We start from the raw sequence: 27,132 nt of genomic DNA, 5'->3' as shown, positions 1-27,132 counted from the left end.
GCGGAACTGATTCAGCCCTGCCTTTTCTTTTTCAGCCAGTAACTGAAGTTTGGTACAGAGACCGCTGGACTAGCCATTGACTTCATTGTGACCCTCAGGGATACTGCACGATCAGTATGGCTCTACCCATAGATCCCATGGAGGAGACGCGGATGTACCAGCAAACTCTTCTGCAGGATGGTCTATATGATCTTCTGGAGAGTGATATGATGGTTGAAGATCAAAGATAAGGAGTTTCCTTGCCACCGGTTGGTCCTGGCTGCTTGCAGCTCGTACTTCAGAGCTTTCTTTATGTCAGGTGTGGGGGAGAGTAAACAGAAAGAGATTGTATTGGAGGATGTGGAGCCTTGAGTCATGGGGACGATCTTGAAGTATCTCTACACCTCAAACATCAATGTGACAGAGGTGTAGGTGCAGAGGTGACAAGACATCTTCGCTCTGGTCAGCATGCTTCAGATCCCCTCGATTTTCACTGTGTCTTGCTCCTCCAAAAGAGATTGAGTTTTAGCAACTGTTTGGCGATTTTTTGACTAGGCCTGATGCTGGATTGTCCTCGTCTGGCCAAATCGGCAAGGAACTTCGCCTGTGAATGCTTCCAGGTAATTGCTCGTGATGAAGAATTCCTGCAGCCGACTCCAAGTGAACTGGCAGCCATTATCGCATTGGACTCTTTGAATGTCGAAACAGAGCAAGATGTTTTTGAGGCTTTGATCAAGTGGATTGGACATGACCAACAGAAGAGGCTGGAGGACTTAACGGGTCTGCTGGATTGTGTCAGATTATGTCTGGTTCCCGAGGACTACTTCACCACAAATGTTGAGAAACATGAATGGTTGAGCTCAAATCCAGTGATCACCAAGAAACTGCAACTGGTCAAAGATGCCCATGCTGGGAAGCTTCCTGAAGTCAAGAAGAACAAAAGCAAAAAGAGTGCAGGTCAGGAAGGAGAGGCGGAGGGAGATGAAGAGCAGGAAGAAGAGCAGGAGGAGCTAATTCCAGGAATCTTGAATGACAATCTGCAGTTTGGGATGTTCTTGAGAGACTTGATCTTCTTGATCAATGACACTGCATCGGTAGCTTATGGCCCAATGGGAAATTATTGTTATGTAGCTACACTCTCCACCCAAATTCCCAAAAACCACTGCAGTTTGCTCACAAAGGAAAATCAGATATTTGTGGCAGGTGGAGTCTTTTTTTAATGAGCACAGCAAAGACAAACAGATCTATTCATATTTTTTGCAGGTAAAGTACTACCTTCCTTCATTTACTTGATTTCATAAAGTTTAGTTTTCATTCATTATTTTCTTATAGTCATTAATTCTGCACATTGGGTAGTTTATGTAGTGTACATAAATCATAGACAACGTGTTTTTGTCTCTATCCAGCTATATTTAGCTATTAGTGAAACTAAGACCCCATGGAATCACTAGTTTTCTGTGAAACGGAGTCTGGGCAGGATATTTAGATATTTTGGTCTGTCCCTTATTGTTGAAAAATAAAAAAATAAGATATTTAGCATAGTTTTAGCAATTTTTCTAAAATGTTAAAAATCTGTTCCTAAAGAAAAACCAAACTTGAACTATATTGTAATATCAAGGGAATGTTTTGCATTTGTTGGGGATGACTTGGAGTATTTTCTGTGAAGCACATGGAAGACATTTCTCTTTTTTTTTGTAGTTCGGAATGAATAATCAATATATTTTTTTTTTCCAGTATTTTATAGACAATATATTAAATGTAATGGTTTATTTTTCTCTTATTCTAAAAGTTTAAGTAGTCAGTGTTTAAGGATACAATGACACAGAACCATTTCACGAGTCTGGCTGGCCATCCAGTCTTAATAGTTCCAAGTAAATGAGTTTGGCTTGCTGTCCTCAACAGAGGTTCAAACCCAAGGCTCGGCTTAAGCTGCTAATTCGATTACCTTATTGTGGTACTACATAAAAGGAGAATAACAGAAATAGAGGTGGAGATGGGGAGGTGGAGGAATAATTGTCGCTGGGATGCATCACTAAAATCTGATACTCAAACTCATTCCATGAGAGTGATCAATTTGATATTTAACACAATTTAAGATTTGAAACAAGTGAGAACATGCACCGATATTGTGAAAATGCGGTTTCTTAAAAAACTTTTTTTTTTTATTATGGACGGAGCTTCTTGTGTCATGTGTACATTTTTAAATGTATTGTTAATGTGACATTTCTGTTGTTCTGAATGAGAGAAACCTCCCCCAAAAAAGTCAAAAACAAACACAAATGCTTGGTGTCATGTTTCATTTAGTTCACTATTGAAATGATTATTTTATTTTATTACAGACAATAAATACTACCCAGTACAATAAGTGACATAAAATACAGCCTCATTTTATTAGCACCGCTAGACTCTAGTCCTTGTATTGTTTAGTATCCTGCTGACAGAACCAGTATGACTGCCAACTGCATGTACACAAACTTAACTAAGACATATAGAATTAACAGTCAGACTCATGATTGGTTTAATACATTGAAAGTATGGGTAAGTTTAAGTATTACATGTTAGGTACTAGTTTAGAAAAACTGTTTTTTGAATTTGGTTTCAAAATGTCTTTTCAAGATTGTGAGTGGTTTCTTTAAAATCTTAAACAGACAATAAGAAAAACTACCCAAACTCTGAAGTGCAAATCATCTTTTGCTATCACTTCTTATTTATTACAAAAGGATAGCACACACCAGAACAAACTAAAAGAACAGACAAATCCTTCTTAATATAAATCTTACTTTCTTTTCACTTAAATAAAAATTAAAAATTAAAACAAGAAGGGCACAAACATCCCAAATCTTTCTCAATAAGCAGCAAACTAGGCTAGTAAAGTATGCAAAATACAAAAAAGAAGTTTTAAAGACTTCCACCTTTTGCAACCTGCAAGAGAAACATGCTCTTTCAGATGCACAAAATCAAATCATTCAGCTCTTCAATAGCCTTTTACTTACTACAATATTTTCAGAGATGGAGGTTTATTAACCTCTGTGCAATTTCACTTCACATAAAATATAAGACTTTAAAGAACAAAAGCAAGAGAAATTAAGAAAAAAATGGGCATAACAAAAAACCAGCAGTATGTTTTTTTAAATCTTAAATTCTGTGGTAATTCAACTTGTGATAAGACCGTAATGCATCTTAGAAAATGCTTCAGGGAAGTTTTTAATATTTAAATATACATATTGAAAAGGAAATGAGATGAAATATGTTTAAATATATTAACGAGGGCTTTAAAAACATGCAACCTCAGTGTTTTAGTATAAGGTGCAATATGACATTGAAAAACATGTAAAGAACACCAACAACAGGGTTCGATCTGCGGCAAAACCACAAAAAGGCTTGAACAATCATCATCTGGCATAACATTATTGCAGGATTTCTACCAAATACATAATACATAAGTCCTCCTGGTGATGGTCTCTGTTCAGATAAACATTAACTTCAAACATGTGATTTTTATTTCAATCTACACATTCATGATCATGGCAACTCTATTCCATTACACACTCAAGGCAGGTTTATTATAGTGCTTCTACATTGAGCTGGTTATGACTGACAAATTGACTTATGAACATATTGATCAATGCAGAATACTGACAATTAGTGTGGGTCTTATTGCTTAAAAAAATTACATCAGTTCAATCAGCTTTGCTTTTTAATAATGATTCTAGAATTTCTACAATTACATTCCAACTGTAGAGGGACGCTGTAGCCAAAAAATGAAAATTCTCTCATCGTTTACTTATGAAAAACTTGAGCATTTTGCTATTTTATGTAAGCCTGTTCCCACCACAAAATAAAAGGATAAATAAAAAGGTTATTGCTTTTTAACTGAGTTTTATTCCATGGCAGAAATGCTCTTCCATAATTAATAGCACAGCTTGTGAAGAAATACATTAATATGAGTTTCAAATGATATTAAGATAAGTAAATGGTAACAGAATTTACATTTTGGTGAACTATCCCTTTAATTGACCGTTCTAGCGGGACTTTCTAAAACTTCTTATAGAAACACATACCATTTAAAAACACGTGCTATAACCTGCATTAAGAGGAGGTTTCTAACCCAGGAACATGACTGATGTTCTGAGGACAATGTAAGGTAAAGTTTAAGATGCAAGGCCAAATTTAGAGTTTATTCCTCATATATAAGCTTATTTCCATCTTGTAAGAACTTTCATGAATGCTGACATACACATCACATTCATTTGACCCCATTAAGAATGTAAACAAAAGAAAACTGATTAAACAAAAACTGAAAGTAAACACAGAATTATTTACAGACTATGTATATTTATATATATCATATGTTTGTGTATGTGTGTGTGTATATATGTATATTACCTATTAAAGTACTATATTTTACTGCTCCTAGAGTTGTTAGAAAGTTTTTCTTGAACTATATTGTGCCTATATAATCCTCTGACATCGGGTAAGGAATTTTATTTTTTTCTTTACAAATTTTTTAATAATTTTTTTGTATATTCTGTGTGTCTTCTTAACAGGACCATACAGTGTACATGAGTCCCAAAAGTCCTGATATTTTTTGCTACATAATTAAATTTTTAGGGCACAAAACTAAAACATTTGTCCACAAGTAACCATAAGTTTCCATAAGTTCTTCAGACTGTCTGTCATTCAAAACCATCTTAAAATAGTGTGAAGTGAAAATAAAAATAATTGAAAGCATTAATGATGACTGATGAATTTGTTCCTGATGAAAAAAAAGGTGATAAACCTGCTCGATTTACCAAAAAGCATTTCAGACATTCAACACAAAAATATTTTTGAACCAAACAAACCCTGGTGTTCATCCAGAATTGATATTGCCTTTGTGCAAATAAAAAAACCCACTCCTTTTCATACTAATTTCTTCACAAGTGGTTTAGGCCTTTCAGATTTTGCCATTACACATATGGCCAACACAGAGTAAAGTGCTTTGAAAATTTTAAAATAATACAGAGAGAATTAAAAGAAAGGTAAACATCCTTCTTTGGGATTTTCTGAAAATAATATGTTTCTTTCAAAATTAGTAATAAATTAGTTTGTTTCTTCATCTGAACAGATTTTAAGAAATTTTGTATTTCGTCACTTGCTCACCAGTGGATCCTCTGAAGTGAATGGGTGCCGTCAGAATGAGAAACAGCTGATAAAAATGTCTTGTAAAGCGAAAAACTGCATGGTTGTAAGAAACAAATTCATCACGACATTTTTAACTTCAAAGTTCAAACAGTTTGTTGGGGCTAAAATATGAGTCCTCTATTCTCAATATTAATGTCTCCAGGGAAAAACCCATCTCGCCTGAATCAGGAGAGAAATAAGCACAGATCAAATAAAAAGCTCTAAACAAATATGTTGTTGGATTTAGTGTGTGAGGACAACACAGGATGGACTTTTTCACTTGGGGAAGTATTATTATGGATATTATTATGACAAGAAGCTAGTCCATATTTTGGCAAGAAGCAACAATTTAAAGTAAAAAGGCCTTGATGGATTTATTTCTCACAAACACAGGGTTTTCATTTCAGAAAGCGTTAATCGATAGACTGCAATCATGTGGATTACTATGATGTTTTTAACCATCTGTTTGGATTGACGGCACCCATTCACTGCAGAGCACACACTGGTGAGCAAGTGATGTAAAGCTAAATTTACAAAACCAAATCATCTACGTCTTGGATGGCCTGATTGCGAGTAAATTCTCAGCAAATTTTCATTTCGGGGTGAATTACTCCTTTAAGCAAACATCAAACATTGATTATTCTGAAGTGCCTTTGCTACATATTTCCTTTGACAAAAACCATTCGTCCCACCTGTGCCCTGCACAGACGCTTCAAAAAACAAACCTCTGCAAATATGCAGAAGAGTCCACGTGGCAAAACTTTCAACCTTTCAGGATTCGAAGAAGACAGGACAATATAAATACATCTATGATTAAAAATAAGGTGCTGTAGTGATTATACATTTCATATTCAGTAATAACATATAAGCTAACAGGATTTGGTTACTGCAATACATCTGGATTTGGTTATGGCAGGGGGACACAGCTGCTACACCTTTATTGGCTAAAGAGCTGCTCCGAAACTTTGCAACGCTCATGTCCCACAGCGCCCTCTGCTGTGAGTTCAGTATGCATCTATATTTCATACAGCAGATAATGAGAACCTCAACCTGTTATATATAACCGGCAAAGCATTAAAGTCTACGGCAAGAGCATGTGAAATGCGATACTAAATACTAATCCTGCAGCTCACGAACAATGCATTAATCAACAACAAAAATGATGAGAACATTTGTTGTATTTCTGTAATACGAGAAGCTTATTTGAACAGTATATAAAATATCTCTATGAGAATAAGATAAGTGAAAATTTGCACAGTTTAAAAGGAATATTCAGTGTCACACACTGTTCAAACACCCGCTGGAAGTCTTAGACCTCACTCAGCGTGTTTGGAAACCCCAATGAGAGTGATTGACATTGGATGCGAATCAAAAAGCTCATGGGGAGCTACTGCTAGCTTTGGGTTTCAGAAAAGAAACGAATCAAAATAACTTCAACTTTATATTCAAAACTAGATGTTACCGGAGTTAACCCTTTCAGTGGAAAAAAGGCCCGGGGGAGATGGAAGACCTACAATAGAGTGGATGAAGGGTAGCGAGAGCGACTTGACCTGGTGGAGACTGGACGCCTCACCGGGAGGAGTTACAGGGTGGCTGGTTAACTGACTAGCTGGGGGGTCCTTATCAGTTGACGTGGGGTCCAGGTCCACAAGGTTGGTGGTATCAGATACCATGGGGTTGCTGACCTGGAAGCACTTCTCCTTGTGGGCTTTGAGCATGTTGGAGAAGCGGAAACGCTGTCCGCACACGTCACAGGGGTACGGCTTCTCGCCAGTGTGAGTGCGGCGGTGCCGTTTCATGTTGGGCCGGCTCGTGAAGCTCTTTCCACAGATCTCACAGATATATGGTTTCTCTCCTGGAACAGACAGACAGATGGAAGAACTTAGAGAGAGAATATATTAATTATTTTTATTTCATTTTTTAAAGAGATTGTCAAACCAAACCCAAAAATTCTGTCATTAATCACTCACCTTCATGTCGTTCCAAACTGTAAGACAATACAATCAAATTAAGATTTTTAAGAAATCCGAGAGCTTTCTGATTGTGTAGACAGCAATGCAAATTACACATTCAAGGCCCAGAATGGTAGTAAATACATAAAATAGTCCATGTGACATCAGTGGTTCAACTGTAATGTTGAATGTGTCAGTTGCATTTAGTCAGAAAGCTCTCAGATTTCATCAAAAATAGCTTCATTTGTGTTCTGAAGATGAATGAAGGTCTTACAGGTTTCGACATGAGGGTGAGTGATTAATGACAGAATTTTCATTTTGGGGTGAACTATCATACATTTATATAATAAAAATAGTATATTTAGATTATGATGGGCACCAAAGTGGTGCTTCTCACCAGTGTGGGTCTTCATGTGTTCATCGAAGTACTGCTTCATGTTGAAGTCTTTCCCACACCACTGGCACATGAACTGCTTGTGTCCGATATGGATGCTCATGTGTGACCTCAGCTGGTATTTGTACTGGAATCTTTCACTGCAGTTCTACAACAGGAGCAGCAGCGTCAGATTAAGCCGATTCTAATATACATCTGTGTTCCTCTGCAAAGTCTTGGTACTAAATCTAATTGGATTTGGCATAACAACATTTCACAAAGTCAGAAACGATAAAACATTCAATATTGGACAATTTGGTCACTTTCCATTGAAATGTCAATGTAACATGTTCAAAAAAAGAAGAATTTATTTTCAAAGAAATGAATTGTATTCAGCAAGAATGCATTACATTGAAGAAAAAAGATATCTTGTTCCAATTATGTTGTTCTAATCTATTCATTAAAAAAAAGAAGAAAAAAAAGAAACAATACTGAAAAATAAATGTATTGTATTCCACACACACAAAAAAGTTAAAGGTGCCATGTGTAAAAATTGAGGTAAAAATATCCCAAAAATGACCTATAATACGCATCAAAAGAATTATAAGAAATAAGGGCGATGATGTCATAAAAAAAAGTCAAGTTATAGTGCTGCAGAGATATCAACCTTAATTAGCATTAGCATTACTAGCCACAGCCCGACAGGTGTCGGAATACCAGTTTCGGCCATGGGAGGCGGTATGCGGGTAACATAACCACCAGCCAACCTGCAATACACTAATAACTCGCATGGCTTGTGGGCGTACTTGAACCTGATGTCAATAATGTGGGAAGTACAGCCCACTACTTCATTTCAGTTCTGGGAAAAGAGCGGAAGGATGGCTGAAGCCCTTGGCAAGAGACCACCACCCGCTACAGGGAAACAACCGTGCTCAGAATCACAAATCAAATCCGATAAGAAAAGGAGCCGAACCAGAGTAAACATCGGCACTTCTTTCAATCGCTGGAGACAACTGATGGACTTGAAAGAAATGAGGTTCGACTCCGAACTTGCAACATTTCTTTTGGATTGGTAAGTTAGATGCTGTTATTATTTCGCTAGAAGTTTGTTTTATATGTTTGTGTATTTTTTTTTGTGAAGTTATAACATAGAAATGTATCGAAGGATGTTCGATAAACAATCCCGATAAACCAATGATGTTGATAGAATGCTGTCTGTCAAATTAATTTAATTCAAATAATGTGTATATACAACTCAAAATGTAATATAAACCAAACGAATATGAACATATTCACTGGTAAAGGTGAAGTGGAGTAGCTTGAAGATGTCATGTTTCAAAATCACTTGACATCACCCAACGTTCCTCTGGAGGCAAAACGTCCTCTTAGGCTTCGGCTATGGCTGTAGTGTTGTTGTGAAGGTAGGGTCGGAGCATAGAGACTATGCCGTTTCTCGTTTGTTACTCTAGAGTAGACCAATTCACTTTATTGAGGCATACTGCCCCCATCTGGTATGGAATGTGGAGTATGACTTGATTTTTTTGCCAGACATGACACACGGCACCTTTAAGCAGCACGATAAGCAAATCAGCATATTAGAATGATTTCTGAAGGATCATGTGACACTGAAGACTGGAGTAACGGCTGATAAAAATTCAGCTTTGCCACCAGAGGAATAATTACATTGCAAAAAATATAATAGAAAAAATATTAGTTATAAATTGCTTAAATTCTAATAATATTTGACAGTATTACTGTTTTTACTGTATTTTTGATCAAATTACTCTGATAAGATACTTTTATGAACTGAAGGGACACACAAAATGCAAAACCTGAACCAGGCCTACGACTGATAAACGAGACTGAACTCACCTCACACTTGAAGGGCTTTTCTCCAGAGTGCTGAAGAGAGTGCACTTTAAGAGACATGCTGCGTTTGAAGGATTTCCCACACGTTTCACAAGTGAACGGCATGTCCTTAGTGTGAGCTGCCAGAAAATAACAAACTAAATTTAGAATTGTATTCTGTTTGACTCAATTAAGTGATAATAAAATGTATTTAAACTTCATTTTACATCTTAATCACATGCCTCAGTGTTCATTTTAAGGATAGCAAGAGTTTGAAAGAGTTTAGTGTATAATAAGACACCACATTATTACTGCACATAATCTGTTAGCAGTGTCAGATGAGCAAGTGTAACTTGTTGCCCTGCAGATAACTGAGTGGGTTGTGGTATAAGGAAGCACTTCTAGATAAAGATATTTCCTCTCTGCTCCCAGGGCAGATTAAACAATACAGCCTCTGTCCTCGGCTCAGTCTGTTCTGGATGGTAAAGCAAGGTCACAGCGGCTCTTTTCCACTGCTCTGGGAAGATCAAGCTTCAGGAGATGAAAGTACCGTACAGTATGAGGGCCAGGGTGCGCTATATCACATCAGCCTGAAGGTTAATTTACACAACAATGTGTCTTTGTGCATAAGATGGAGCTGCTGTATTTTGCAGCATCTTGTCTGCCACCTAGATAAACTGATTCATTGGAAAGATCCAACTCAAAAGAGTGATTCATTCAGTGAATAATTATTCCAATTTAATTCTCTTTCTCACATAAATCTATGTAAGCCTTTTCTGTCATTTAAAAACTAAAGTAATAGTTCATCCAAAGGTAAAAATGTACCTTTAAGCCATCCAAATGTAGATGAGTTTGTTTCCTCCTCAGAACAGGTTTGGAGAAATGTATATTGTATTGCCTCATTTGTTCACCAGTGGATCCTCTGAAGTGAATGGGTGCCGTCAGAATGAAAGGCCCCTCAAAAAAAACTGTGTGCTTGTAATAAACAAATCTATCTTTTAAGTTGTTTTGACTTTAAAACCTTGTCGCTTTTGGCCAAAGTCCTTAAGTCCATAATTCATAGTAACACTTCCTCCAGTGAGAAAGGCTTGTTTTCCTCTCACATCAACATCCAACATATTTGTAAATGTCTTAATATCGAATTAATTACAGACATGCACCATTTTGTTTCATATGATGTAAATCGATGGACTGGAGTCGTGTAGATTGTGGATCAGCTGTTTGGAATCTCATTCTGACGGCACCCATTCGCAGCAGAGGATCCATTGGTGAGCAAGTGATAGAAGGTGACATTTATACAAATCTGTTCTGATGAAGAAACAAACTTATCTACATTTTTATGAGTACATTTTCAGCAAAATTTGAATTTTTGGGTGAATTATTCCTTTAACAGCTTCAGCTCTTAATCACGTTAATGACACTGAAAAAGAAAGTCTAGAATATTCTTGAAAAAAAAAATTGCTTTTTGTGTTCTAGAAACAAGCAATACATGTTTGGAAAGACGTAAAAGTGCGTAAATAATAACGACATGACCCAGTACTCACCAACCATGTGTTTCCGGACATGTGCCATGGTGTAGAACTTCTTTTCGCAGATTTCACAAGAGAACTTCTTCTCAGCATATCCGTGGACAATCTTGTTGTGTTCGTGTAAAGACCACAGCTTTTTAAAGGCTTTTCCACAAGTCACGCACTACAAAGATCAGAGGATCTGAATGAACGGCATTAGACTAAACTTCTATCCCTTAGGGGTCAATAGAAAACACAACAGGATTTTATCATTCTGAGAGAGTACTGAGAACTGCGTAAGCCAAATAAAGAATGCATATTGCAAAGGGCACCTCTAACTTGAAATTCATTTATATCAAATTAAGCACAACAGCACAATTACCTTAATTACACTGAATTCCCTGTAAGTGCTTCATACAGCAGAGACTAATGATTGTTGGATTGTTTAGACCTAGTTGAAGTTGGAGGTGGAAACGGTCTGGCAGACCTGCTTTAGTGACAGAAAACAGCTGTTCTCCACACCATAATACAGTCTGTGCCTACATATCATCCCAAATCTCTGGTCTATCATTCTTCTTTGCAATATGCACTCATAGCAGAATACCAGAAGAGAATACACATAATCCAACTTTACACATGGCAAAATGAGCTATAAGAAGCTAAAGGTCTATACTATTTTGTTATAGGATGAAAACTGATACTGCGACAAATCTACAAGTTTATTATCATTCTCATATTTTGACCACTAAGTGAAACATTTTTAAATCTAAACATTTTGTCTAAATTCAATAAAAATAAAAAATAATTTTAAAAGACTACAGGTGAATTTGTATTTAATTTAAAATATGCTAAAAATGACATTTAATAGTGTTTTTTAAGATTAACGTGGAGTGAACATTAGATTATGGTCTACAGCCACAAAGAAAGGAAATGGCAAATGAAATATCAAATATTTACAGATTTAAAACATTCATAACATTACAAATGTTCTTTCTGACAAATACAATGCATCTTGGTTGAATAAAAGTGATTAAAAAAGCTGAATATTACTACTAATAAATATATATTCAATATTATTAGATATAATTATAATATATAATTATAGTTTCTGTCATTTAAAAATATATATATTGTTATTTATAGTCCATGTACAGTAGTTTTTTTTATTTATTTTTAATAAAAATTCTTAAACTGAAATTCCTTTTATCGTTTTTATTGGTAATCAGCAGAAATTAGTTTTTAATATATTTTATTTAATTTCAGTTACATAATGTTTTTAATTGTAGTTTCAGTTTTATCTACCTATAATAACCTTAATTGGCATCAAAATCTTATTGGTTAATTTCATTACGAATTAAAACTTTGCAAATAATTAAAAATGTCCCAATTCTGTTCGCCTACTTAAGAGATTTGTGTTTAATTTAGACTATTTTCTAACACTCAGTTTTGACGGCTGGGTCCAATTAAAGTGTTGCTATCTTCTGCTATTGTTTTATTTTGAATCAATCACCAAGCAAATGAACCAATCCATGACTTTACTCCAAAGGCCTGTGTGAAATCAACCTTATAGATTGACCTTGTGGATGCAGACCAGTGTGTACCTGTATGTTTTTCTCACAGTTTGTCTGATGGTGAAGCTGCAACTCGCTCTCCAGTAAAAAGCGCTTGCCGCATTTATTGCAGATCTGCATGCGGTTGTGGGTGACGTTCATGTGCTTCTCCAAGTACCAGCGGTTGTTAAAAATACGAGGGCATTTCTTGCAAGAAAAGTGCTGCTTTTCTTCTAGCTTCACCTTCTGCCCCAGACTCTCCTGCTCTTTCCTCCTCTTCCTCCCCTCCCCTAGTGTAGAGTCAATTAGCGTCTGTCTCATGCCGATGGCGTCTGTTGGTATTCTCAAGGCACGGCATCTTTCCACGCTAGTGCATCCTGTTTCTGGAATGTCGAGCTCATTCTCCTCTTCATCTTCATCGTCCTCATCATCGCTGCAATTTTCCATCCCTTCCTTTCTGTGTTCATACTCTTCTTCTTCATCCTCGCCGACATCTTCATTATCGTCTTGCTCCTTACCCTCCACCGCAGTGGAAAGATTGGCGTGACGGTGAATGAGGAGGGATGAGGTGCTTGAGGTGACACCCTTGCCATCGGACCCTTTAGAAACATTCAAAGTCTGGTTATTTAGGTTGACCTCCACTATAATCTGCTCTCTGTTAAAGGAGACAGAACTCTCCCGAGATCCCGCTTCATTTATACTGGCCCCTCCCTCCATTGCGCATAAGCCCCGCCCTCCTCCACTAGCCACTCCCCCTCCACTGTCATCCTTTTTGTAGAAGTGTTTGGCTTGAGGGCTGGAGTGGACGCTAGATGAATGTGTCTGCGTGACTTCCCTACTGACCCCACTGTCAAGCAATGAGAATGTACCATTTCCTTGCTGTGTGTACATCTTCTCAAGCTCCTTCATCTTGTACATCTGATTGGACGAGGCAGTACCCTGCCCGTCTGTGTTTGCCATCTCATTGGACCCAAGTAGCTTGTGACAGGAACTCATCTGGAGCACAAGTGACACTTGTAGGACTTCGAAGATGGAGATACAGATGACGTTGAGGATTTGGATACGTAGCAACTGAAAGGCCAGGTTTATGCAGTGCAGCGGTTGACTCTGGGAGATGAGGGCCTGGAAGTAGGGGATGTGGTCACCCAGCACGTCCTTGTGGGAGGAAACCTGAGGCTGGTAGAGATGCCTGTCCATTAAATGAGGGAAGTGCAGCGTTGCATCCTCCAGCAGAAAGAACTCAGCAGCACTCCTCTCCGCTGTGAGAGAAGACAGGAGAAAATATGTATTGATTTTACAATTCATTAGCAAATTTACACATTAACAGACCAATTATGTATAGCCACTTTGAAAACAGAACAAGAATAAACATTTGAGCTGTTAACTAGATTTGCATTTCTACAACGAAGCGCTTGCAAGGTGGTAAATGCAACAAGCTATATTGTGTAGGTTGCAATATGACATTAACTATTTTAATATGGTTTTATTTGGCCATTATCAGTCTGGTTTACTGCATTGAACTCAATTTTTTTTGCAAAGTTTTTTTAAAATTTTTAAAGTAAGTTAATAAGATTCACTAAATCTTTAGGGTTTCAGATAAGTAAAAATACAGGTAAATATTGCTTTGTGTATTATACTAACTGGTTATATTGGTAAATACTTGAGTGAGGTTTATTGAGTGAGTGACGTGACATTCAACCAAGTATGGTGACCCATACTCAGAATTCGTGCTCTGCATTTAACCCATCCAAAGTGCACACACACACACGCACACGGAGCAGTGGGCAGCCATTTATGCTGTGGCGCCCGTGGAGCAGTTGGGGGTTCGGTGCCTTGCTCAAGGGCACCTAAGTCATGGTATTGCAGGCCCGAGATTCGAACCCACAACCCTTGGGTCAGGAGTCATACTATCTAACCTTGTCTTAAATTCCTTGTCTTCATTATTTAAAAACTATGGAAAATATGCTTGATTATTGTTAAATAGCTTGTTTAAACTACTGTTTTCTGTATTGTATATGTTACATTAAACATTTTGGTTGTACTTGGTTTGAAATTTGGTATTGACCTGTCAAAAATGTGGTTTGGTTGAAATGATTCTTTAAAATTATTTCAAAGCCATATATAGAATTTATAGTTCAAAATAAGAGAAGAATATTTGTTTAGTTATAACACCAACCCTAGAAATAACTAATATTAAAGTAACACTATATAATGGTTGACATAAACCATCAGAAAATGTAATAATATTTTTCTGCATAGACATTTGATTCACAGCAGCCTTGAAAACAATATCAAACATCGCCCATCTGAGAGTGAGAAAAGCAGAAGCTACTGGAGCATGCCGCTATGCCCTCCCCTTCTGCTCCCAAGGTTGGCTTATTTTAGATCAGGAAGGACAAGGTTTCGATCTGGCCAGCATCTCTTTAAAAACTCCAAAGAGGAAAAGGAAAGGGACAGAGGGAGAGGCAGCCAGTGAAAAGAGAAAAGGACAAACCAAGTGAGAGGACAGAAAGAGAAGCATGTAAAACATTGATATCACATTGATATTCAGAGCCGTGCGCTAACCATTAACTTCCTCCTCCAGCGTCCTGTCTCTTTGAGTTATCATTGTGCATAAGACAAAACACTGGCCGGTAAACAATTAAAGAGAGCAAGGAGAGAGTAAATATCAGGCTCTCCAAACAATTACACGGATTGGTTACGCTGACTTTTTTGTGACTAACAACAAGCAGAATTAACAGTCTTACTTTAAGTTTCAGAAGCCAACTGATCTTGTTAAATATGCCCCAAAATTACACAGAATTAACCATTTAAAACACAGTCATGTTCATCATCATATGTACTCACTGTGACGATGCACAAAAGTCTAAAATTATTAACTGTTGGTTGCATCAAACTGACATATATGCATGGCCTTTTGCAAGACACACATTTTAGGAAAGTACGTAAATCTGGAATTATATTGTAATTAGATAAGATATGATTGGCTGATGGAATTCCATATGCATGCTTTCCTCTGGAATATTTTGTGATGTTTTTTTTTATATTCAGAGGTGCATTATTTGCAAAGAGCAAAACCCTACTGCTAAACTGAAAACACAAATCACCAAACCTAATTCAGAAGCTTTCATGAAGTTCATTTGGATAAATAAATTCTTTAGCGCCACCAGGAATAATTGAAAAGAGATAAGGGGTTGTTTTTCCAAAACAATACCTAGTCAGCTGTATCAAATTCAAAACTGGCAACGTGAAACATTTTTGAAAGGCATTAAATTGGTTTGAGCTGTTGCACAGCAGTTAGTGAGTGTGCACTTAGTGCATGTCATCCTCTCTCTCTCTCCTCAAGAATTTCCTGTCATCTGTGGAATTAAGAGAGACAAAATCCCCAAAAATAATCTGACGTGTCACGTGAATGTATATAAATGACAACAATATCTTCTGTACTTTCAAGCAATTTAGCCAAATAAACGAACTGGAAGCACATTAACCTACTCTTTCTGTTTGAAAGTGGAGACTAGACGTCAAGATGAAATCTTGTTCACTGGCATCAATAAAAAAAGATTGCATCAAAAGTCTTACTTTTGAACTTGTTGCTGATCACAGACCAGCCTATGATTGCACTCAACAGTCTCACATTAGTTTGCCAGCTCACTACACTCCTACAAGACCTTTGCCAAAACCTTGTTAAACAGACCTGTTATTCCCAGGAACATGGGTAGTGTAACACTCCTCATTCTGGTTCATAAAGTTGAACTCACTGTAGCGCAGAAACTGCTTTCACGTAATAAGAGGTGACTCAGGGCTGCTGGCCAGGCCGGCTGGTATGCACTTGGCCGAGGACGTTCACCACATTGCCAGGCAGCAGAGAGGCGAGGGAAGAGATCTACCCTAAGTTGACTTTCATTTTGCGGTCTTTACTACACTGTATACCACAACTCCCAAATAACACCACTGTTTCTGTTTCTAACATCACCGTTTCTGCAGTCTTCAGAGAGATTTTAAATGCTCCTTTTGTCCCATTCACAAATGCAGAGATGGAGAGCAAGAAAGAAATTTCTGGAATTCTATTATATATATATATATATATATATAGAATTTTTTTTTTTTTTTTTTTAATTGATACATTTATTCAGTAAGGATATATTAAATTAATCAAAAAGTTTATTCTTGTTTAAGTTTAAAAGGAATGAATAAAGGATTTGGATTTTTTTTAAATGCCAAGTTCTGTCATGAAATTGTAGATGGCGCAGGTTGATGGGTTGTTAACACAAATTGATGATATTCACTGCATTAAACTATTTGGCACAGGCTAATTGTTTCATGATGCATATGCAGCCAATGAGCTTACTGTTTTACATTTAAATGTCTGATTAGCATCCACTAGACCAGTTCAAAGCCCTCTGAAACCCTCCACCTTCCCCAGCTCCACCTGTATAGATCTGTTATGGGTTATTACATATGCTATTTGTGAAGCAACAGTATGTCTTAAAAACTCAAAGTATCATATCAGTTTATGTATTAGCAGTAGCAAGTTCCTGTACTTGCCTTACAGCAGCAGCAATTATCTACAACAACAGCAATAACTAACACCAGCAGCATTTCAGAAGCAGCAGTATAGCAAATCTATTCCACCAAGACCAAATACATCATATCCATAACCATGTTAAAATCTTCAGAGCTGTCATGATAGAAATGCAGTTTCTTTGAACTAGCTATTCAATCAAATACATTTTTTTACACATTTTTCATCAATATTAAGCTTCTGTTTTCAGTTGTATTATAATAATAATAATACATATTTTTGGTGCTCAAAACAGCATATTAGCAAGATTTCTGAATCATGTGGCACAGAGGTAACGGCTGCTCAAATTTTAGCTTTGCAACACAGGAATAAATTACATTTTAAAAATATATAAAAATAATTATATTAATATATAAATATTTATAATATAAATATTTAATATAGTACTTTTTTCCACAATACTGCTGTTTTTACTTTATTTTCAATCAAATAAATACATTTCAAAAAAATCTTACCAGCCCCAAAAGTTTAAACTGTATTGTACATGTACCTTTTAGTGTCACTTACCAGACATTTTATTTTCCAAACTGCTTAATAAATAAACCAATAAATGTAATAAAACTGTTAAAGTTTTGAATAAAACTGAACTGTAACCGAATTTGAGTGCCACCCACTGAACGTTTTACTTCGAAATTGTGGTGAAACAAAAGAAGCAACATCATTTTGCAGAAATGCCGCCACAGACACATTTTTCCAATTTTAAAACATCTCATCACAATAAGTGTAGGTTATTTGGGATGTTTTCAGTGAGAATCAGAGTGACGAGTACATCATCTCACACGGAGCACTGTAACAATGCAGCCACTGTGAAGACCACTGACCAACCTCTCAACAACTTTTGATGAACTGCTCACAATTTCAGCAACCCACCAAGATGTCATACCGCAATACATACAAACTCAACAAACCACAGCAACAAGCCGCAGGAACTTTAAACAATACAGAATTAACTCCTATTTGTATCTTGGAAATGAGATGACTGAAAACAAACAGTACTATTAATATTCAGATTCAAATTATTTAACGACAAATCATTTTTGACAAAAATACCATCTCAGTGTTGGAAAAGACTGGTAACTTGACCCAAGCTAATCCAGCTAGCATTTCTTTCTCTTGTTACCACAGACCTCAGAAAGTGAGGAGAGGGAGGCTGTTGCTGTCAGGCGGAAGACTGAACGATGGAAATGCCAACTCTGCGATCCTTCTCCCCCTTCAGCATTGTCCTAACAAGAGCTCAGGGTTGGGAGGATTGAGTGACACCCTCAAGAACCCAAATGGGCATCCCGCCAGCCTCAATCTCCCTCAGACTGGCTAGATACACGGCTAGCATGGAGCTTCAGAGCGACTGTTCAACGTTGATCTGAACAGACACTCACTAAAGCCTGAGTCAGCTTAAAACTAGAGCAGACTTTATGGAAAATAAAGTGAGAGTGATAGAGAAAGACAATTTGAAAGTGATGTGAATATAGGATCCTATCTGAACTAGGGGAACATTGGTTCATGTCCTCTCTGCAATGAGAGTTCAAAAATACTGGAAAAAAGTCATCAGTCACCAAGCAGACTTCCTATAGAACATAACTGAAAAAAAGCAACACAAAAGCGGTTGATATGACTTAGATTTGTCAGCTTTATGTGAAAAAAACAGACAAAAAATTTAGGTGGTTCTTGACTAAAAAACTTCTCATACTTATGCATATTCAAACTTTGTGCATCATGTTCAATTGTAAGACAATTATCCTGATGTGCCAAATTTGAAGAGGTTCAAATGTGAACATGATTAGTGCAGCTTCTGGAGCTTTTATGTTTTATTGAAAAGTGCAGGGTGAACATCTTTCAAGACCTTTCTTTTTTTGATATACTCCATAATAACTGACTATATGACTATTTTATTTCTTTAACCCTGCAAGCAGAACACATTTTTAGCAACTGTGCATCCATGGCACTGAATAGTGACTCTTTTGACCTTCAACTAAACTTTGAGGCTGTTGCCCACTCTGTATTAATGAAAAACAAGTATTATCATGGGAATCTAATCAGGCTGCTATTAAAGAGACGAGAGACTAATCGCTGTCCTCATGCCCTCTGGATTCCTCCACTTCCTGTGCTGCCAGCTCGAGGGGAAGTTTCACAGCGCTGTAAAATGCAGAGGAGCTGTTGTCTGGCACTGTTTCCTCATCAATCATACAGAAATGCCAAGCAATGACTTGGCATCTGGAGTCCCTCTAACCAAGACATTATGCACAATTAGAAATGACCTGCATTTCAATAGAGCACTAAAGAAAGCCTGGATCTGGATTTGAAAAGAAGTAACAGAAATGAGTAACTGAAGGTATGTAAAATTGGCAAAATTTTCCATTTGTCTATTAATGCCTCCCAGATCGACTAAAAAAAAGATTTGATTTTTACATATATTATGTAGTCAGACAGACAGACAGATAGTGGTAGGCTCCTCCCCTTAGTGGGCAGGGTTATTTGTAATTTTACAAAACCTTAAAAATAATATATCAAAACAAAACAAAAAAATCTACCCTTTTTCTAATTTTGACAAACATTATTGGAAAGGTCTGAATCTCAAGGTTCCTTATTTGGTGACTATTTTGTGGTGGAAGTAATATTGTGACAAATTAATACATTTCTGATAGGAAACTATTATTCAATATTTTTCCTGGTTTAGTGCCAACAAAACTTTCAGAAAAGCCTCAATTTTTGTGATATCAACTTCAAATTTGAAACATTAACCATTCATTCAGTTATAGTTTTTAATTTCCAATAGATAATTTCCCAATTATAGATTCTAAAATATTTTGTAAAATGTTTTATTTATATAAAATAAATGAGTACGGTTATTTTCTTGACATTAAACTTTTTTTTTTTTTTTTTTATTTAAGCAGTAATCTGCTTTATTGTTTTGCCCTTTTCTAAGATCATAGAGAGAAAATTATATAGAGATAACTTTATAATTATTACGCTGTAAAAAAATATCGAAAGTTCAAGACAAGTTTATACAACGAAAAATTGAAAAAAACTCAAAAATCTACTGAAGCTGGTTGTCTTAAACTTAAGTTTTCTAACCTTTAGATTTTTTACAGTGTATTTTATCACTCTAGACAGTCAGTGAGACTGAGAAACAGATAAATCTAAATCGATGGACTACCCCTTCTGCACAGGTCTATTATTCTCATGACGTAGCAAAGAAATAATAGCAGAGACGGGTTTGAGTCAATATGTTAGTGCCTATGGAAATTTCCCAGAGGACAAAGAAACTGTGTGTATTTGTGAGGAGGAAAGAGCCTCAGTGGACCAGACGTTAAAAAATAAATCAGTTTTTCTTTCCACTCCGGAGAAGATTTTCTACTTTTGAAGCCTGTATGTACCAATCGCCCTCTCAGAAGAGCCACTTTCCAAGGTGATGATGGAGCTGTCCTCAGAGGACTGAAAAAATTAGACCCTGGGTGTCTGTGTATGTGTGTGCTATTGCTCGATGCCTATGCCCTCCCCGATCCAATCAGGACACTCGTTCAGTCCTGACCTTGAGCGAGACAAACACACATTTACAGCTCTCACAGAGATACAAAAATGACTTATGGCCTGGGTGAGTATGTGTGTGTGTGTGTGTGTGTGCACGCTGTAAATTAGCAAGACATGAGCAGTCTGTGTGTGTCAGAGAGAAAGACAAAAATAGAGCTAGCAAGGCCACACTTTTGATTCCAAAAAAAAAAAAAATTAAAAACCTTATTAAATATAATACAAAGGTAAAAGTAAGCAATAATTCTGTCTTAAGTAAAGAGAATAACAAGTCTGCAACACCATGGGATTGAGCGAATCATAACATAACTTTAATTTTGAAACTGAACTATCTCTTTAAGGTCTCTTAGATACAGATACCATCTTCTCACCCGTTCAGACTAGCCAGCACAGTTGATAATTACACACTGTCAGAGAGCTGCCACAAACCACAGCGTCACTTTCACTGAGAAAGCCTCCTGAACTATAACACCTGCTATTACACATGCCAGTTCCCTGAACAGGGCTGTTTGGTGCTCCTCGGATCAGCTGCCTGTCTAGTGCTGAATAATGTGAGCTTTAAACACCGGCAAAGCAAAGCCAGAGCGGAGGGTGCAGTACATCTCCATAAGAGAAACGTATAATTCACTTCTATTTGTGTCCGTCACATTCGTTTTTAGGGTTTTAACCTTGGTTCACAAATGTCAGGCTTTTCAAATCGAATTGCGAGATGCATTTAAAAATATAGACGCAAAAACCTTATTGTAGAAATAAGCATAATTACGAAGCGTCTAGGTTTTTCTGAATTACATGTTTGTTTGTTTTTTAATCAAAGACTATTTGCCGTTTTATTGCATAGACACTAGGCAAAAACAGATTATCATGGTTTTCAAAGGCTAGAAATACAGTAAAACAGTGATATTGTGAAATATTATTACAATTTAAATAAATGATGTCAATTTTAAGGTAATATATTTAATGTAATTGAATGCTGTGATTGTGAAGCTGGATTTTCAGCAATCCAGTCTTAATTCTACAGAAATAATCAATCATTCTAATACGCTGATTTGCAGCTCAAGAAACATTTTCTGTCAATGTTGAAAACCGCTGAGCTGCTTAATATTTTTGTAGAGGATTGTTATTGACAGTCCACGACAATATGAACAAAAATAACAGAAATAAAGAGCAAATGGTGTTAGCATTCAAATGTTGAATGGTGCGATTTAATTGATATTTCAGGATTGACCTCTGACTATAAGCGTACTCATTAAACAAGAAATGGATGTATGATTGACATATTCAACAACCAAACAGAATTTACTTGTACATACAATGACAAATCAGAGGAAAGGGCTCTGGAAGAGAACTTAACTAATCTTGAAAACCAAAATACAAAATAAAACTTGTGCAAATTTAGTGAAAAACTGACTCGAACACAAATTAATTTAGACAAAGATAAATATTTGCCTTAGGTTAGAAAATATTGTTGAAAGAGGGTGTCATCCATCCATCCCTTCATCTAATTACCAAGTTCAATCAGAATAAGTGATTAGGGACGGTGGTCCCCTGTCAGTTGTTTTTCAGGTTCAGCAGCTAATTAACAGCATAACGGATTGGAAGCCAGTCGAAGCTCTTTTCTGAGGAGCAGAGGAAGCCAGAAGCACTCAGCTTTCCTATGGTTTTAGTAAAACAAGCGAGTACAGCAGGTGTTTACTGCAGAGTTTCTGTACGTCCAGCAAACACTGCTCAGGGAAGTCCTCTTCGGCATCAGTTGCGAGATAAAAAAAAAAAAATTCACAAGAAATCAGTCAATAAATCAGAAAATTGGAAGACTACGCTGGGACTGTGTTAGTTTAAATGAAAATCATTTTACGGCGACATTAACGCATTAAGCACCTCTCATAACCTTTGGATACTGCAACCGTCGTACAACATTTATTTTATTACAAACCACATGGGGATGTCTACGACTCATTGCACTTTTCCCGAGCCGACTGAGGCAGATATATTTAGAAGACTTCCCATTTCCATCTATATGTTAATGCAACCAAGAACAACAGAATCGCAGTTTGAAATATTATGTGCCAAGCGGGGCATGAAATTGAGCCAGACAAACAAACAAAGGATTTTACCTCTCATGTGTCTGCGGTGTCTAATAATAAAAAGTGCGCTTGACAAGGTGAGCGAAATCAGGTTCTCGTAAAAGAGACAGTATATCCACAGCCAGAACCATTTGGCGACACAAACAAAGCCGTGCGAGATCACTGTCACAGTGCCGGGAGAAAATTGAAAATTCATATTCGCAATGAAAAGGAACAGCAAACAACTTTGCAGAATACTATAATCTCAGGGGCCTAATCTTTCTTGCATAAAAAACCGAAAGAAAGAGATTTACTTCTCTGGTCAATCTCATGAAAGCTGTACAAAAGTCACATTTTAAGTCATATTTTATTTGCCAACTTCTCTCATACAGCCAAGCAAGAACAAAATGTGGCTGTTTCAGAGCTTAAACTACCCAATGCAGGAACTGAATAATCAAGGTCGTAGACTGTGATCTGCTACGTTACATGTCCTGAGCAGGTCTGCCAGGAGAATTCAGCCTGAGCTATGTGAGCAGGAGCTGAGTCAGGACTTCAGGCCAAGAGAAGAGCCTGTGGAGTTGGCATGTCTCTGCCACATAAAGCACAAACACAAACTGCCACAGATCTGCTAACTCCGCTCATGGGCCAACTCCTCTCCGTGTACAGACCCTGACCTAAGTATGCAGCAATGTGAGGAACTGAAGCTGACAGACAACACAGACACCGGGAGAAACACAACTGTGAAATAGGGAAATAAATGTCTTCTCTTTTCCACAACCCAAAAGGAGAAGGAAGGTAATGTGCGTTGATAAAGATTTAAATTGTACAGATTTAGCAAACGGATCCTTCGAAGAATGCATACATACACATTAATCATATCTGCATACTAGGAGTAGCATTTAATTCATGCAGATATTATAAAATGACACAAAAGATATTTTGAACAAAGTTGGTAACCGAACAGTTGATGGTAGCCACTGACTTCTATAATATATTTATATACTACGGAAGTCAATGGCTACCATCATTCTTCAAAATAACGAAAGACACAGATTTGGAACAACATGAGGGTGACTAAACGGTCATGGAGTTTTCATTTTTGGGTGAACTATCCCTTTAAGCAGCACAATTATTTTTAACATTGATAATAATAAGAACAAGGCTCGAGTTGAATGCTGGGAGCCGTTTGAGGAGCACTTGTCACATGGATTTAAGTGACCCCAACAGCACAGCACTGAGAGACAACGAAGCCTCAAAGTCAAGGGTGGGCAGGAATGTCCTGAATAGATGGTTACATAAAAACCCTCAGCATGATGCTTTTTTCCAGGCCGCAGCACTAAAGGACAAGACTGCAGAGTTTAGAACGACTCCTGCTATTTCAGCTCTTCCTAAAGTACAAGTTATTGTAGCGCTTTCATGAGGAACGGTTGATAAAGGGCCGATTCATGTTAGGAAATCATCATGCATTCAATGCATTTATTCATTTGTATGAGAATTTTAACCGTATGCATCTCAAACATGAAGACCTTGCTTGACCATGCTTTTACCATCAATGCTTAACTAGTTGAGCTATGGGAACTAGTCACTAGTTCAGCTGCTTTTCTGTTATAACAAACAGTTTTGGAAACTAAAATGTTAGCATCAAGTGATATTCTTACTGTGATTGTCTAAAATGTATTAGATTCTCATATAAAATGCATTAATGGGGGCGTAATGAATAATTTGGGTTCTGACTCATTTCACATGTCAACCAACAATAGGCTCTGCACTTTTGGACCACTACAGGCAAAGAGGAAATGCACTGTATAAATAATAAAAAAAATAACGACATTTTTTAAGGGTCATGTGAAAAAATCAAGCAAGCAACTGGAGGTCAAAAAGGGCCGCGGCACTAAAGTAGTGACCTGACCCAGATATTAACCCGGCTTCCAGATGTGAAGAGGCCTCTGGATTACAGCATCAATGTACTACAACACACATGCTTTATTTTTACTGAGCATTCCTAAAATCAACACTGCTTTCATCCCGCAGCCTTTGTGATGCTCTCCTTCTGTTTATGAAGAATATGACATATTACATGCTAATAAAAAAACAACAACACCAAAATACACCCAAATTTAAGAAATATCTTTTTATGATTTTTATTTTATTTTATTTTTCCTATTTGCAAATAAGAAATTATATAAACAATCACGTACTTGACATATAAACAAACCACTAAAAACTAACAAAAAAAAAAAAAAACAATGAATTTTTTATAATTCTCTATTTTATTCTTCTGCATATGATTGAGTTCACGGAGACTACAACGTTTTATTTTATTTTTTTTATTTGTGATAGGTGGGATTTAAATAAAAAAGATTTACAGAGGTTGCAATGTCTAGTCCCTGAAAAACTAGGAACAAATATTCTTAAATTTTCTCCCTCTCTTTATTTCAATGGCTTTTGCAATTCCTGAAATATTTTGTTTTAATTACTTGATATTTGTAGTTGATTTTGTGAACACTTTAAGTGGCGACTGCTTGTTTTTTATGACTTTCTTCTATCTTTTTTCTTTTTGTAATTTAAGCATTTTAATATTTATATCTACATTGCAGATTTAAGTTTAACTTTGATATAACCAGTCTGTAGAACACTTTTTAAATTATAGTTTTGTTTTTTCTTTGACAATACTAAATCATTATACTGCAACTACCATTACTATAAAAAATACTAATGCTACTTGTATAATTATAAGTATTTGCTAATATATTTCTTTGTTTTGGACTATGCCTATATTTTAGAAAATTATTTATATGAATATAAAATCATTTAAATGGCATTTAAAGTATAATGTTTCCAAGCTCCTGTATCTCTTAAAAAAAAATAATAATAATTAAAAAAAAATACTGTGTAGCGCCTTCAACATTTATCTGGAGACTCACGTTTATTGCACAACTTAAATATGAGCTCTTTATGGATTCTCGTCATGTGCAACAAACTCGATAGCATTTCAAAAGTATATTTAGAATAACATTTTAAATTCGCTTTTCATTTTGCATGCATCAATGTCCAAAAAAATGCACCAGTCACGACGTGATCCCTATCCACACTGATATGAGAGAATTTAACTCTTTAAATGCAACAATGTAGGCTATTGTGGCCATTGCATTCTTGTTAACCTTCCAATTTCTGTGACTGTCAGCGTTCTGTGCAAGTTGCAAACTTCATTTCGCCGTCAAATGTATTGGCGACATCACGTTATCTAAAACATTCAAAACTCAAGACACATCCCGGGACAAACTACTGCAAGTTTCAACGGCCTAGCTAAGTCTTTTAAAATTACAAGAGATAAAATATGGATATAAAATAATCAAAATGTCGTTGTCCACTGTACCATTTTGATCCGAGGTCTGTAGCATCGAAGGAGTCAGCGAATAACTCCGTTTGCGCAGGACTTCCGCTCGACATCTAATAGTACGTTGGATTTTCACATTTCTTCAGTTTTCCTTCCCCTCGCTGTTTTTTTCGCCGTGCTAGCAGCATTCAGGCAGACAAAAATGCAGAGGCTGCTTTTGCAGTAGGAATTGGTGATTGGAGCTCAGGGATCATATGGGCTTTTGTCAGAAGTTTTAAAGGGACATTGCACTGGATATTTTTTTCCCCGTCTGAGCTCTAGTCTACATCTACTGCTAAAAATGAGTAATCAATACAAGCTGCCCTTATGGGGGCATGGAGCATTTGTGTCCCAGGTGCTCATGACCTTGGATGTTTGACAGCATCTCATCATCACTGTGTGCTTGAGAGCATGCGGAATCCTTAAAATCCGGAGAAATTATAGCCATTGCAATCAAAAGTGTACTTTTTTTTTTATTTATTTTTTATTTTTTTATAAAAAAAATGTAAAAAAAAAAAAAAATTATTAAAAAAGATTTTCGAAAATGGAGAAATGTGATCTGAGCTCTTAATGTTTAAAGGGATACTCCACCCCAAAATGACAATTTTCCCATTTTCATTCCTAACCCGTAAAAGCTTTGTTCGTCTACGGAACAGAATTTAAGATATTTTGGAAGAAAACTGGGAGGCTTGTGACTGTCAGAAAGTATTGTAGTCGATTCATAACGTTATGGTTGAACCACTGATGGCTGACAATTCTGACAATGTCTTTCATACTTTTCTGGACCTTGACAGTGCATTTTACTTGCCAGTCTATGGGACATCCTCCCGGTTTTCATCCAAAATATCTTAAATTGTGTTCTGAAGATGAACAAAGCTTTTACAGGTTTGGAACAACATTTTGGAGTTTAGTATCCTTTTAAGTACTTTAGATACCAATAAAATAGCTCTTTGTGGTTAAACTGTACTTAGATTATTGCTAGAATGTCTAGTACATCTAGAAATGCATGCAGTTTATACTAAATAATAATTTAGACACTGACAGCACATTCGGATGCAGTACTATCAGTGAAGTGGTTGTCAATTCTGATCCTACTGTATGCCAGCAATTTTGGATGTACAGTATCCCCAGGATTAATTCAAAAAGCAGACATGCTTGTAGTGGTCAATACTTACAAACATGTTTTAGATGACCTTTATCCACATTCTAATGCATC

General features: G+C 36.6%; 2 protein-coding genes across 2 annotated transcripts; one reads left to right on the top strand and one right to left on the bottom strand.

The window, feature by feature from the left end:
• Positions 1-5: 5 nt before the first annotated feature.
• Positions 6-4,395, top strand: LOC128013457 (kelch-like protein 40b). Its single transcript, XM_052596461.1, has one exon. It carries the CDS (start codon positions 540-542, stop codon positions 1,197-1,199), a length of 660 nt encoding a protein of 219 aa, XP_052452421.1. The 5' UTR covers positions 6-539; the 3' UTR covers positions 1,200-4,395.
• On the bottom strand, positions 2,269-26,209 carry zbtb47b (zinc finger and BTB domain containing 47b). The gene is made up of 6 exons (XM_052596458.1): positions 25,917-26,209; positions 12,425-13,632; positions 10,860-11,007; positions 9,340-9,455; positions 7,492-7,636; positions 2,269-6,997 (listed from the first exon to the last, which is right to left on the bottom strand). Exons 1-6 carry the CDS (start codon positions 25,939-25,941, stop codon positions 6,594-6,596), a joined length of 2,046 nt encoding a protein of 681 aa, XP_052452418.1. The 5' UTR covers positions 25,942-26,209; the 3' UTR covers positions 2,269-6,593.
• Between the last annotated feature and the right edge of the window lie 923 nt (positions 26,210-27,132).

Source organism: Carassius gibelio, chromosome B24 (genome assembly GCF_023724105.1).
Source record: "Carassius gibelio isolate Cgi1373 ecotype wild population from Czech Republic chromosome B24, carGib1.2-hapl.c, whole genome shotgun sequence".
Lineage (NCBI taxonomy): Eukaryota > Metazoa > Chordata > Actinopteri > Cypriniformes > Cyprinidae > Carassius > Carassius gibelio.
The sequence above is the reverse complement of the archived record's forward strand: the minus strand, read 5'-3'. Positions and strand labels throughout refer to the sequence as shown.